At 63.7% G+C, this 13,946-nt stretch overlaps 2 protein-coding genes across 3 annotated transcripts; both read left to right on the top strand.

Moving 5' to 3' along the window:
- The first annotated feature begins 345 nt into the window (after window positions 1-345).
- Window positions 346-3,851, top strand: GJB3 (gap junction protein beta 3). 2 transcript variants are annotated; one of them, XM_049820157.1, is made up of 3 exons: window positions 346-429; window positions 2,461-3,245; window positions 3,553-3,851. In XM_049820157.1, the coding sequence occupies exons 2-3, from the start codon at window positions 2,491-2,493 to the stop codon at window positions 3,566-3,568; spliced, it is 771 nt and encodes a 256-aa protein (XP_049676114.1). In that variant the 5' UTR covers window positions 346-429; window positions 2,461-2,490; the 3' UTR covers window positions 3,569-3,851. The 2 variants fall into 2 exon arrangements, with proteins under 2 accessions (XP_049676114.1, XP_049676113.1); XM_049820156.1 differs by lacking the exon at window positions 3,553-3,851 and having other exon boundaries at window positions 2,461-3,294.
- Window positions 3,852-6,950: 3,099 nt separating this feature from the next.
- GJA4 (gap junction protein alpha 4) lies at window positions 6,951-9,312 on the top strand. Its single transcript, XM_049820087.1, has 2 exons — window positions 6,951-6,999; window positions 7,637-9,312. The coding sequence occupies exon 2, from the start codon at window positions 7,658-7,660 to the stop codon at window positions 8,687-8,689; it is 1,032 nt and encodes a 343-aa protein (XP_049676044.1). The 5' UTR covers window positions 6,951-6,999; window positions 7,637-7,657; the 3' UTR covers window positions 8,690-9,312.
- The last annotated feature ends 4,634 nt before the right edge of the window (window positions 9,313-13,946 follow it).

The following is a 13,946-nucleotide window of genomic DNA, read 5'->3' as shown; positions in this document are numbered from 1 at the left end:
GCCGCGGGTTTGCCGGGGAGGAGGATCTCCTGGTTTCAGATGGGGCGGTGAGCGAAGAAGGTGCGTGGGTGCAGGCAGAGGCACTGCCCTGGCACTGGGCGCACGTTGGCACGGGGACCCCAGCTTGGCCCCGCTTGGCTCAGACACTCTTCTCGGTGCGTCCCCGGGTCAGCAGCGTGGGAGCGTAACGGTGGGTTCGGGGCTTGCTGTGGGGTATCCCCGGCCAGGGATCCCAGTGGGCTCCGGGCAGCGCTCCAGGCTCTGTTCCTTCCTTGTAGTCTCCGGACGCCTCGCCGTGCCACGCAGCCCTCCCTGGACGAGGGGACCCTGATCGCCCGTGTGCCATCACATCCCCGGCCATGCCCCAAGCTGGGGACTTCCCACCCCGCAGCCCCCGGTGAGCGGGGAAGGAGCCCGAGCCTCCTCCAGGTACGTCTCAGAGGGTGCTGGGTCGGCAACGGGCAGCGGCTCCTTGGGAGTGGGAATGCGAGTGCACGGTGCTGATTGACCCGAGTAGCTGGAAAGAAGGAATTCGTGCTTGGGGTTGAACGTAGCTTTCGATCTGGCCTGAAACTGGAGCTGCCCCTTGGCTCCTGGGCTGTCCTGTACTCCCCAGGCGGGCTCTTCAACAGCCAGAAACAAAGCATTTCTCTGAAAAAAACACCATCTTTTTCTTACACAAAAAAGTCTCTTTTAGAAAACGCAGAAGTAAAATGTTGGGGCTGGTGCTATTTGGGACGTGTTCCTCCTGGAAGTATTTGCCAGCCACGGTGCTGCCTCTCCGGCCCCAGCCCCAACCTGCTGGGCCAGTCGCGGCTCCCGTGGGGCTTCGGCACATTCCTTCTGCCAGAGCCGTGCAAGCACCAGGCGCTGCAGACCCGCGGCAGCTCTGCGGGTGCAGCGGGAGCATTCCTGCGGGTGCAGCGGGAGCATTCCTGCGGCATGCAAGGAGCTGGCCCGCAGCGTCTCCTCGCCGTCAGGCACAGACCCACAAATTTGGCAGTTCCTTGCAAAACCGGACTAATTCTTGTGAAGGCAAAGAGGCTGCAAAAAGTCTCCATGGTGCTCGGCTCTGTCCTTCGAGGGCTCTGATCTTCACCCGCACGCTGCAAACCGCGCCGTGCTCACGTCAGCGGCGGTGTGCATTACTCAAAGCAACTCCTTAAGAGCCAACGGTGTGGGGACAGACCCACCCCACCGTCCTGTGAAACCTTTGGTCAGACGAGACACCTTTACAGCACCGAGTCGACAGCTGCCAACTCACCTCTGGGTAAAAATCGCCCGGGGTTTGTAAATCCAGGCAGCAGTAAAGCTCTGGGTCGGGCTTAGCGTGCCACCCTCCTCGCATCAGGGCAGCCCCAGGCTGAGCTGCGGAGCCGGTTTGGCCGGCACAGGTCCTCGGGGTTGCCGGCAGCGCTGCCGGGAGCGGGGTGCCAGCCAGGGCGACGTGCCGGCGACGCGCACGGACTCTCGCTTTCAGCAGCCCAGCTCTCGCCTCTGCTTGGGCCGCCTCGGGCATCACCTGCGAGAGAGAAAAACCGGTCCCCGGCGTGTCCCGGCATCCCAGCTCTGCAGCAGCGCTTCCCCTTCGGCTCTTGGCATTAGCAAAGTATGGCAGCCGGTTTAGCCCATTTTATCGATGTAGAAACAGGCTCAGGGAAGGCTGGGACCAAGCCCGAGATCCCCTGGGATCTCCCTAATGGTAAAGGTCCCCATCCATCCCCAAAACGTGCTGGTGCAGGGCACGCAGGGGAGCCTGGCTGAGCCGCGTGAAACCCTGGGGAGGAAAGAGGACAAGCCTGGGGAGCGCAGGTCGGGATCTGTGCTGGTCTGGTGCTGTGCCCCGCGGGGAGCCAGCACCTCGGCAGCCAAGGGGGAGCTGGCAGGGTCCTGGGGATCCATCCCGGCATCCGTCAGCATGTGTCCTGTGGGCAGCGGGGCAGAAGGAAGATGCGGTTGGGGATGGAAATGCTCCGCGGGGTGCCCTCCCGCCCCCATCCCAAGGGATGTGCCAGCTCGAGGGCTGGTGTCCACACAAGCCTTTGCTTTGCTGACATGCCAACCGCCTTGCACAGCCATCCCAGTCTGCCGTCCGGGCACGGCCTCCCGCTGTTGATCCTGGCCCACTCCAGCAGATTGTGCTGCCAATTTACACCGACGTGCACAATCAGGCCGGGGACTTGGTGGCAGGGACTTGACCGGGAGGCTCATTCCTGATGATAAAGCCTCCATCAGAAGGAAGCGCAGAGAGGTTGAGTCACCCCTGACTGTCACCAGGAGAGTGCGGGGCTGGGCTTTACTGGCCACGAATGGGATGGTCCCTCTACCGCAAATGAGTATAATGTGGTGAGGGAGGGATTCTGGCAGGTCAATGAGATTAAGCGCAGCAAGAGATGAGCTGCCCCGTTGCTGTCTCCCATTGCATCTCTCCACCTGCTGCTTCTGCTGCTGTTTCTCCAGGTCGGGTGACTCTGGTCTCCACCGGCCGCCATGGATTGGAAAACGCTGCAGGCGCTGCTCAGCGGGGTCAACAAGTACTCCACAGCCTTCGGCCGCATCTGGCTCTCCGTGGTCTTCGTCTTCCGCGTGCTGGTCTACGTGGTGGCGGCGGAGCGTGTATGGGGAGATGAGCAGAAAGACTTTGACTGCAACACGCGGCAGCCAGGCTGCACCAACGTCTGCTACGACCACTTCTTCCCCGTCTCCCACATTCGCCTCTGGGCCCTGCAGCTGATCTTTGTCACTTGCCCTTCCCTCCTGGTCATCATGCATGTGGCCTACCGGGAGGACCGCGAAAAGAAGAATCGGGAGAAGAATGGGGAGAATTGCCCTAAGCTCTACAGCAACACGGGCAAGAAGCATGGTGGGCTGTGGTGGACCTACCTGTTCAGTCTCTTCTTCAAGCTTATCATAGAGATCCTGTTCCTCTACCTCCTCCACAAGATGTGGGACAGCTTCGACTTGCCAAGGCTGGTCAAGTGCTCCAACGTGGAGCCCTGCCCTAACACTGTAGACTGCTACATCGCTCGGCCAACCGAGAAAAGAGTCTTCACCTATTTCATGGTTGGAGCCTCCTCCATCTGCATCGTTCTCACCGTCTGTGAGATCTTCTACCTCATCTTCAAGCGGGTTGTGCGGAGTGCGCGGAAGTGGAAGAAGTCCACCAAGCGCTCCGTCAGCTACAGCAAGGCCTCCACCTGCCAGTGCCACCTCAAGACGGAGGAGAAGGACATGTCCCAGACTAGGTGTGTGGGAGCTCTGCGGGCCTCAGCTCCCAATCTGAGCGCAGTCTGACAGGGTGCTGGGAGGGGAAGAGGGAGGGAGACGTGTCCGGGGATGGCTGGCCCCAGAGGTGGCCGCTGGTGATGCCACCACCAGACTCTTCATCCAGGACCTCAACGGCTCTAAAGGGGAGTGGGACACATCCATGGGAACTCTCCTGCTTGGGGCCTTAGGGGTGTCCCCAGCTGTCCCAACGGCATGGGCACGCTCAGTGGCAGGTGGGTGCTGGCTGCCCACGGGCACGCCTGAGGGTGTCTGTTCTTTCCACAGAGGAGAGGAGCTGTGAGCTCACCCATCCCAGCTGGCTCGCCTCCCCCTTGGCCCACCAGCTTTTCAAGCCTGCCAAGTCCCCCAACCCTCGAGAGTCAACCCGTGTGAAAAATGACTAAACCCAACCAACTAAAGTCCCCCGAGAGAGGGCCGTAGGTGCCCGAGCAGATGCAGGTAAGGCGAGGGCAGCCCCGGAGCTCTGCCGGCTGCACACAGCGTTGCCGCAGGGCTTGTACATCGCACCAACGCAGACGCCGTGCACGACTCTGCCGAGCAGCCAGCCCCGCCGCCGCAGCCAGCGCTGTCCGGCCGGGCAGCGAGCCCAGCCAAGAGCTGCAGGGATGAAGCCATCGAGGTGGGAGGGTACACGGGACTGGGGCTGGCGGGAGGGAGCATGGGGGCTCCCGTGTCCCAACAGCTTCTCTTGGGTCCTCCAGCTCTGCTGCTCCCACGCTGGGTATGAATGCATCGGCTGGTGCCCAGTCAGGGCTGGTGTCACCCAGCGTAGCAACAGTCGTCCTGGCTCCCTGTGCCTTGCACATGCACAGTCCCAAGCACTGTTTCATCTTCCTTTCCAAAGAAATGCTGGGCCCAGTGCTGTGGCCGGAGCCCTCTTCATGCATCCAAAGTAATTACAGAGGAGCAGGGCTCCAGGCTGTTGCCAACTGCTTGGTTGGCCCGGTTTGCCAGTACCGGGTCAGGAGCAGCTTTCTGCCTTTGCTCATGCAAGCACCGTGCCGGTGTCCTGCCGAAATGCCCTTGCTGGCTCTGCTGCTTCCCTCAGTGCCTTTGCATCCCACCTTGCCTTGGATGGACATCACGCACAGCACGAGCTACAGATCCAAAAGGCCAATAAACGCCACGTTGTTTGTAGACACTGGGATCTGCTCTGCACGCTGTAAATCGGGGGGACTGGTGAGGGCAGAAGAAATGGATTTGCAGAGGTTCCCCAGGATCCCTGGCCGGGTGCTCCTCACCGGGGCAGCGCGGGTCGAGCCCCAGGGCCGGCGTGCCCAGCGTTCGCCCGCTCCACCTCCTCCTGCCTTGTCACGCATCGTTAAACTTTAATTCGCCAGAACCGCATGCTGGCCCCCAAGGAAATCAAGGACGGATCAGCATCAATTATTTACTAAACTTTGATAAATATTACAATAAATAGAAATGATTTCCATTTAATCTCTCCTTAAGCAGCACTACGTGGAGGGTCTGCTGGCGCTCTGGCCAGCCGAGTTTCCAGCTCTGCTCGGCTCACCCACCTGCGCTTCCCCAGAGCCATGAGTGTGTCGCCGTGCATGCCACCACAGCCGGGGCTCGTGCCGCTGTGAAAGGCTGTGACGGCGATGCCCACGCTGTCGGGAGGGTGACATGTCTCTGTGCCAGGACACAGAAAAAGTGCTTCCAGCATGGGCTGCGCCTTTGGGCAGCACCGCGTCACCTCTGTCACCCGTGGCGCTAGCCCTGGGCACGGGGCACCCTGTGCCAGAGGAAAGATGCTCCAGAAGGTCAAACAGCACAAGGTCTCTGACTGGGAAGCGGCTGTGGCTCCAGCGTGGGGGTCTGCTCTGGGACACCTGCACGGCTCACCGGGGACCTGTGGCTGGTGTGGGTGAAGCCCACGCTGGGCACGGTCTTCCTGGTGGGTAAAGGAATGTGGGAGCCGCCACAGGTGAGGGCAGCTCTGGTTCCTTTGTAGTTTTGGAGCAGCTCCGCAGAGGCGATCACTTCCACCCGTCGAGGGCTGGTGGGGTGCAGAGCAGCCCTTGGGACAGGCACCAAGGGGGGGCTCGCTGTAGCAGCGGGCACAACCCAGAGGCAGTGGGAAGCGGTATTCACGGTGGGCCGGCTGGGAGATGGGCACCAGACTCCGCAGCACCCTGGTGCCACGGCCTTGGGCAGCACATGGGTGTTACCTGAAGCACGGCAATTATTTTACATTAAACATAACAACGCTGTTCTGGCTCTGCCCTCCGCTCAGCCCCGGCACTGTCAGTGAGGAGAAAATGCCACGTCTCCCAGTTGTGTGTGCGGACTGGGCTAGTTTCTGGTTTTTCGGAAGCCCCCCGGCCCTGGCTGACCCCACGCAGCCCATGCCAAGCGTGCCAGCCCTTCGCGCCCACCACAGGACGGTGACTGGGGACACGCACAAGGGTTTTGCCCCCCCTCCCCCGAAGCCAGCAGGACTTAAGCCTCTGCATAAAATATCAGCATCTGCCCCCCCCCCCCCCCCTCCTTGTTGCGGTGCCCCTGCTGCCCCCCGCAACTCCCCGTCTGAGCCCCCCCGACAGCAAAGCTCTGCTTAAAACCCGGTGGGGGGTCGCGACCCCCGGATCCCCGGTGCAGCTCGGCCCGGGAGCCGGCGGGGGACCCGGGGCCGGGGCAGCGCCGGGCTCCGGTGCGGTTCCAGGGCTCCGGTGCCGTTCCAGGGCTCCGGTGCGGTTCCAGGGCTCCGGTGTGGCTCCAGCACCACCCAGCGCCCGTCGCGCCGCACGGACCCGCGGGGGTGGGGGACGACGGGACCCGCCGAGCAGCGGAGCGGGCAGGGGACGGAGCATCCCCGGGCCCACCCCACCGCACACCCCCGGGGCATCTGGCCCCGGCCCCCCCCGCTGCCCCCCCCCCCCCCCCCCCGCGATGCAGGGCACTAAAATCGCGGCGGTTTTAGGTGGGGTGACTTGCTCAGGGTCCCACGCGTGGACAAGGCTCCCTATACCCACCCCGGGTGGGTCCCTTTCCCGCTCAGCGGTAGCGGAGCCGCAGCCGGGGACGAGCGGGCAGGGAAAATCGGGTTTCCCACCCCGGCTTACGGTCCCCGCTGTCCACGGGGGGGGAGCCCGGCTGTCCCGGGGCGGGGGTGGAGGGGGGGGGGGGGGGTGTCCCGGCCGTCCCCGGGGGTCCCGGGCGGGGGGTGCTTCCATGGACCCACCCCCCTCGGGGCCGCCCCCTCGGCCGGGGGCAGCGGGACGGGGCCGCCCCCCACACCTGCGGGACGGCGCTAAGCCCCGGCCCCCGGTTTCCTGCCCGCGCTCCTCCCCCGGTTCCCCCGGGTCCCGCACGGCCAAAGCCGCTCGGTCCGACCCGGGCCGCTCACACCCAGCGCGGCCCGAGCCAGGCGGAGGTGAGTGAGGGGTCCCCGGGACCCCCGGAGGCTGCGGCTTCCCCGGGGACACCCCGCTTGGGGACAGCGGGGTGGGGGGGACACCGCTGGCACCCCTAGAGGAACACCCCTTTCGCCCCCACGGCGGCTGGGTGTCCCTTTAACGGCCCAGCTGGCACCTCCGCCCGCTTAATTGGCAGAGGTTAATTAGCGGCCAGGGCTGCGGCTGCTTCCTCTCTCCCAGCTGGGCTGCGGGGCTGAGCTCCCGTTGGGGTGGGGGGGGGGATGCGGGCTGGGTTCGTTGGGGGTGAGGCTTGAGGGGTCCCCGGAGCGGCATCTCGGGTCTGTGTGCGGTGAGTGGTCTCGGGGGTCCCCAGGTTGGGGAAAAATCCTGGGTGAGGGGGAAGGTGCTGGGGCTGGGGTGCCATCACCCCACGGCGAGGGAGCCGGCTGGAGACTGTCCCGTCGGTTTGGGGTGAGCCCTGAATGGGTGTCGGGGTGGCTGCTGTACCCCGGGGGTCTGCAATCCCCTCGCCACGACCCTGCTGCTCTCTCCTTTGGGGCAGCGGGCTGTAGGAGAGGCAAATCTGGGCTGCTCCTGCGAGCCCCCACCGTGCCCCAGCTCTGGCTGCCGTGACCCTGATCTCCCAAGGCAGCCCCAAACCTGCTGGTCCCTGAGCTCTTCGCTGCGGGATCTGTCCTGGGATGCCGGGACAGCCACGGGCCGTGGGTGCTGTGGGGGGAGGTGAATCCCTGCGCTGCCTCTTCTCCCCCAGCCCCATGTTTCCCCACCAGTGCGTTCCTGCGCTCAGAAATGCTGCCTGGCTCCCCCCCCCCTCAGGTGTGGGATGTTTCTCAGGGGGTTTGCTGGGACCCTCTGCAGAGCAGCCATGTCCCGAGAAAGTACGGGGCGTAGGTGGCCCCATCCACCCTGTGGTCTCCAGCATGGAAACAGAATTGACTTGGCTCCCCGTCCTTCTCTATTGGCAGAGGCACGAGGCTCCCTAGAAGATGGGCGACTGGGGTTTCCTGGAGAAACTGCTGGACCAAGTCCAGGAGCACTCGACGGTGATCGGGAAGATCTGGCTCACCGTGCTCTTCATCTTCCGCATCCTCATCCTGGGCTTGGCCGGGGAGTCTGTATGGGGGGACGAGCAGTCGGATTTCGTGTGTAACACCAAGCAGCCGGGCTGCACCAACGTCTGCTATGACAAAGCCTTCCCCATCTCCCACATCCGCTACTGGGTGCTCCAGTTCCTCTTTGTCAGCACCCCAACCCTGATTTACCTCGGCCACGTTGTCTATCTCTCCCGGAAGGAGGAGAAGCTGAAGCAACAGGAGAGCGAGCTTCGGGCTATCCACAGCAAGGACCCGAAGATCGAGCAGGCCCTGGCAGCCGTGGAGAAGAAGATGTCCAAGATCTACGTGACGGAGGATGGGCGGCTCAAGATCCGAGGGGCGCTGATGTGGACGTACATCATCAGTGTGATCTGCAAAAGCATCTTTGAGGCTGGCTTCCTCGTTGGCCAGTGGTACCTGTACGGCTTCTCCATGGTGCCCCGCTACGTGTGCAAGAGGGACCCCTGCCCTCATCAGGTAGACTGCTTCATCTCCCGCCCTACCGAGAAGAGCATCTTCATCATCTTCATGCTGGTAATGGGCCTGATCTCCTTAATCCTGAACCTCCTGGAGCTCTTCCACCTCTGCTGCAAGAACCTGCTTAGCAATATCAAGAAGGTGTCGGGGCCGGCCGGCCCCAGCCGGGATGCCTTTGCCGATGACATGGTCTCGGGTCCCTACGCACCCAAGCATTACCCTTTCTTGCCCATGGCCGAGAGCCACACGCCTTCCTACCAGGCCTACAACAAGCTCTCCAGCGAGCAGAACTGGGCCAACTTCCACAACGAGGAGAACCTGGCACTGGGCAGCAGCAGCAGACCCCTGTCGGACCCCTATGCCCCCAGGGCTGCCGAAGCCCCCACCCCAGAGGAGAAGCTATGTAGCCGGCCCGGGAGCTCAGCCTCCAAAAAGCAGTATGTCTAGTGCCGGGGCTGGCCCCGGCCGGCCGAGGGGACCTTCCTTGGTCCCTCGTGCCCGCAAAGGTGCTGGCCGCAGGCAGGCAGCTGCCTCCTGCCTGGTGCTGTGCCGTACGGATGGGCCCCGCTCCGGAGGCTGTGCCCGCGGAGACCTGCCTGCTCCGGGATGCGATGCTCGGGAGCGGGGCTGAGTGTCACCCTGGAGCGGAGCCTTCGCTCTCTCCTGTTTTCCCCACAGACCCTGCAAGGAAGGAAACCGCAGAAAGTTCCCCGGGACGTCGCGTCCCGCGTGCCTCGCCGTGGGAAAGGGAGAAATCTCTGGAGCCACGCGGCTGGGAACGGGCTGTCCCTGGGACCGTGGCGGGAGGCTGCTGCCCCTCGGGACCTGCGGCTCGGCCGGACCCCGAAGCTTGCCGGAGCCCCCGCCGGCGTGAGAGCCGGGCGTGCGGCCGTGGGAATCCACTCGCCTCCGGCACCCACATGGAATGGGCTGAGCCTGGGGGGAGCTGGGCTTGATGGGTCCTGGCCACCAGCCCTGTCCTGTTCCTCTGACCCCGGCAGGGAGCCAGCAGGGCCAGCGGCTCCTGCCTGGGGTTTGTGGCAGGAGCTGCCCCTTCTCTGCAGAGCATGGAGGGGGGGGATTAAGCCAGGGGCAGATCTCAGTCGGGGCTCTGCGGCTGATCCCGATGGCTGCAGGGTCACCGCTCCGGTGCCCTGGGAGTGTGAAGCCACCCCCCCCACCCCCCCACCCCCCCCCGCCTCCTGGCCCTGGATCCTTTCCCATGTGGTGTGTGTGTCTCTAAGTTATTTTTAACCTGCTGGCCTGAGCGTGGAGCTTTCTGCCTTAAAGGTGCAGTTGTGCGGGGGATTTGGGGAGCTGGGTCCAGCCTGGGCCACGCGCCCTCCAGCTCTGTGGTTTTGGGGGAAGAATTAGCCTAGCAACTGCTGGTTTGGGGGGTTATTGGTTTTATTACTTTGCACTAGTCCTCTCCTGCTGTGGGCTGAGGTTCGGGGTGGAAGAACCAACTGCCACAGCGAGAGCAGTTGCCCCGACTTCCCCAGCCCACTGGTGCTGTGAAAGGGGAAGGTCCTGCCATTACTGAGGGGCTGTGGGTCCTGCGTGACCCAGACACAAGTGTGGAATGCAGACGTTATTCCTCAATGCTGTTTCCTTCCCCCCCTTGGCAGACTCAGTGTTGCATCTTGTTGAATAAAGTCGGATGAATGAAAAAGGTAAAGTGTGGTGTGACTGTGCTTCATGCAGCTGCCTTGGGGAGGGTGGGTAAGGGTTTGGGGCCGAAGGAGAGCGAAGCTGCTGTCCCATGGGCGATGGGGCTGGGCTGAAGGGGAGCACGGGCACCCTCTGAGCTCCAGTTGTGCTGCTGGTGCCGCTCACCCCCTGAAAGCACAAACCTCCCTGCTATAGTGTCCTGTCCCCTTGAGCCCAGCCTTGGCCCAGGGGTGGTGCAGGCTCTGGGTGACCCAAAGCAGGACTCATTCCCTCTCCCCATGCTCTGGCTCTGCTGCAGATAAATCCAGTGGAATCTGCGGAGCTGCTCGTGGCTGCATAATAGGTGGAAATGAGCAGCAGATAAAGGCACACAATGCGGCTGGGGCTGTTGTTTAGTTTGTACAGCCAAGCCAGTCCTGGGCAGAGCCTGCTCTCGGCCGAGGGCCTCTTCAGCAAGGGTGGGACAGGCTAAAAATACCCTGGAGAAAATGAAATATGGGTGATACGGGGTGATATCGCTGCCATCGGCTACTGGAGGAAGCAAAGAGGGAGGCACCCAGCTGGGCTGCCCTTGGGGCAGAGCCTGGGCTGGCGGCTGAGCCTGCCCTTGGCTCCCCTCCCTGCTGGGGATGGGGTGGGGGGCAAAAATCCCCTGGGGTGGGATTCTGGGGTGCACGCTATCAGCCCTCGCCTGCGCCCTCCATGAGGATGCTGGGACAGATCCCCTCTGGAGGGACCCTGTCCTGCTCCCACCGCCTCTGGAGGGACCCTGCTCTCCCTGTTACCCAGTGGGGACCCCCCAGGGGCACCCCAGTGTAATGGGGGACCACAGCCCAATGCTCACCGGGCATCAGCAGAGCTGCAAAGCCCCGAAGCACTGTGGCTTTCTGGGAAGAGCAGGCTGGCGCGCTCGGCCAGGAGGAAATGCCCGTGTGAAAGGTAACGGTGCAGCCGTGCCGTGTGTTTACCCGCCGGCAGCGCTCCCCCGCTCGCCTCCCCTCTCCTGGGCTGATATTTTTGTTGGCACCGGGGGAGCATCACGCATTTTCCGAACGGCCCTGCAAGGTGGTAAACAAGACGGCCGAGACCACCCCCACCCCCCCCCCTTGCCTGGACACGGTGCCCGGCCGTGGGCGCTGAGCAAACACAGCTCCACGTCCCGCTATTGTTCCCGTGTTGTGACAAGGCGGCTCGGGGGCTGCCGGCGTGACCCCCACGCCGCCGGGACCTGCCCACGGCACACGCCAACAACAACAGCGAGGGGTTCACCTGCGCGGCAGGGCTGTGGAGGGGGTGACAGCGGGGGCCGGTGCTGGCAGCAGCCCCCCAGAAGGCGGGCAGGAGGCCCTTAGGCAAATAAAAGTTTGGAGCTGATAAGGGCTCGGGGCTGGCCCGGTGAAGCCCTTTGGCACAGCCTGGGGACAGATAGCAGCCGGACGGACACGTATGGCCTTTCTCACACCTCCGCGCTCCCTCCTGAGTAAACAGGTCCCTCCGGTCCCTTTCTGGGAACGGCACTTGCTCCCACAACACCCAGCCCTGTACCATGATGCTGAGCCCCGCGGTGGCACGGGCAGCCTGGGGGCTGCGGTGAGGGGCTCCCCATGGGCACCCCCAAGACCCAGCTCTGGGTCCAGCTCTGGGATAACGGGCAGCAAGCAGAGCCCCGAGTGTGTGCCATGATGCACCGGGACCCACCGCAGCTGCCCAGCCGGGACGGCGGAGAGCCCTGGGCATCGCCATGGGGTGGGAGCATCAGGGGACTGTTCCCACGGCCGCTCACAGGCTGTGACCCCCTCACCTAAGAGCCTTGTGGGCTTTATCCCAACCCAGGCCACAGCCACAGCCTTCCAGAACTATCTGGGGGAGAGAGAGCTGCCTGCCTGCGCTGTGCCGTGGTGCAGGAGCCAGGCTGTCTTCCTCAGCAGGGTGCAGGCAGCACCGTGGGGCTGCTCCCGCATCCTCAGCTCCTGGAAGAACGCGAGCGTCCAAAGAGGGATGTGACGTGGCCGAAGGAGCAAAAGGAAGAGGCAGAGAGGTGGACAGACAGACGGATGCGCACCTGACCGCCAACAGCCTGAGGCTGGGGGTGTACAGGCGTGGGGTGTCCCTTGGGTGCATGGCCAGCAGCGCTGTGCACCCCCTCGGCTGCTCACCAGCGGTTCAGGAGGATGCTGGGGTGGGGGGGGAGGTTGGCCACTTGGAGCACCCCCTGAGTCTGGAAAGGCTTTGGGGCAGCTCTGACAGTCCTGGGACCCCAATTCCTGCTGGGGACCATAGGCTTAATGCAGCCCCCCAGGAGCTCGCGCCAGTGACTGCCCCACAGCCATGGGTTTGGACAGAGATTCCTGTCCTCCTCCCAGTTAGGACCAGTCTGTGCTGGGCTCCCTCTGCACTATCTTGCCCTGGGCTGGGGGAAAGGAGCCATGAGGGCTACTGCAGCGTATCCCACCTGCAAGGCTCTGCCCAAGGCGCTGGCCGAGCACCAAGGAGTTTATTTTTAAGCTTTCCCAGCGTACAGAAAATAGCAAGTGTCTAAATCCGACCTGCTCGCAGGAAGAGCCGCGGCGGGAGCAAAATTGCAGCTGAGACGGGAGGAAGGGCAGAGGGCTGGGCAGGGGGATGCCAGCTGGGGCCACAGCACAGCCCCCCGTCCCCCTGGGGCCCCATCCTTGCCCAGGGCTCTGCCTGCAGTTTACCAGTGCCCCATTTCCCGCAGCCCCTCGGGGGGAGCGGGCTCAGGCAGGAGCAACCTCCTGGACCCCTGAACCCCAGCACCCCTGAACCCCAGCACCCCATGCCCACAGGACCCACCACGGAGGCAATAACCAAACCAGGTACAATCTTGCCCTTCTCAGCGCGGCTGCCAACAGCGCACAATGAAGAAAAAGCAAACCCCAAAGAGTTCCTTTCCTCCCCCTGGCCCATCCCTAGCGCGGGGTTATATTTAGCCCTCCACGCGTGGGCACAGCAGACAATGCGGCCCCGTGTGAGAACCGCAGGCAGGAGGAAACGGGCTCAATAGCCCCGACGACTTCCCGCATCCTGACATTGTCGCTCCCCTCCAGCCGCTTCCTTGTGCCGAGGCAACGGGACTGCAGAAGCCGGCACCCATGTCCATCCCAGGATGGGTCCTGCACCCCCCCAGCAACTCAGGGCATCATCCCAGTGGAGCACCAGGAGGGCAGGGGCTGCTGCCTGCATAGCCGGGGGCTTTTTCTGGCATGGGGAGCTATGATGTGGTCTAAAAGCAAGGAGCTGCGGTAGCCCTGGGGTGCTGGGGATGGGGAGTCAGCCGTGAGCTGCGGCTGCAAGAGGCAATGCGGAGTGGGAAGGGAAAACATCCCACTGCAGCTGTCCTTGGCCAGGCCTCGAGGAATGCGTCTCAGTGCAGAGCGGATTTGCTCCTCTCCCATAGCACTTCAGGGTTTTTCCTGGTGGCAGAAAGGAGCCGTTGGACATGGCACATTGCGCCTGTGCCATGGGACCATGGCAGGAAGAGGCAAGCGAGACAGGGAGGCTGGGAAAGGACTTGGCTGCACTTGGGGAAAGGGCAAAACGGGAGCCTGGGAAAACAGCCTCAGCTGGCCCGGGCAGGGGAGGGAGCAGGCGTCCTCAGGGGCTGCGGGGGATGCACCACTTGCTCTCCAGCGCAGTTGGGGTGAGGACCCTCCACGTCCCTGGGGCTGCAGGGACACCGCACTGTGCACGGGTCCTGGGTGTCCAGAGTGACCGTGCTGCTCCAGAATGGGACACAGGACCATGAGTGCCTGTGGGCCCCCAGCTCCCTCCCCGCTCCAGCCCCCCAGTGCCTCTCCTCTCCTCCCCAAAGCATCGTCACTCAGGGCCTTGCGGGAAAGGGACCGATGGCTCCGAGCTGCTCTTGTGCCAGCACGGGGTCACAGCATCCATAGCCCCGTGCAGCTGGTGCATCCCTGCTCTGATCTAACCGGACGTCCGCCGCAGCTGTCCAGGTGTGCCGAGCTGTGCCGAGCGGCCGGGGGGGGGCTCTCACTGTCCCTGCCTGCATAGC

The sequence above is a fragment of the Accipiter gentilis genome, chromosome 17, assembly GCF_929443795.1.
Source record: "Accipiter gentilis chromosome 17, bAccGen1.1, whole genome shotgun sequence".
NCBI lineage: Eukaryota > Metazoa > Chordata > Aves > Accipitriformes > Accipitridae > Astur > Astur gentilis.
This window is presented reverse-complemented; position numbering and strand designations above follow the sequence as displayed.

Bases quoted from the DNA above. Each gene is read 5' to 3' on its own strand.
- GJB3 (XM_049820156.1), top strand. From the start codon at position 2,491: ATGGATTGGAAAACGCTGCAGGCGCTGCTCAGCGGGGTCAACAAGTAC.
- GJA4 (XM_049820087.1), top strand. From the start codon at position 7,658: ATGGGCGACTGGGGTTTCCTGGAGAAACTGCTGGACCAAGTCCAGGAG.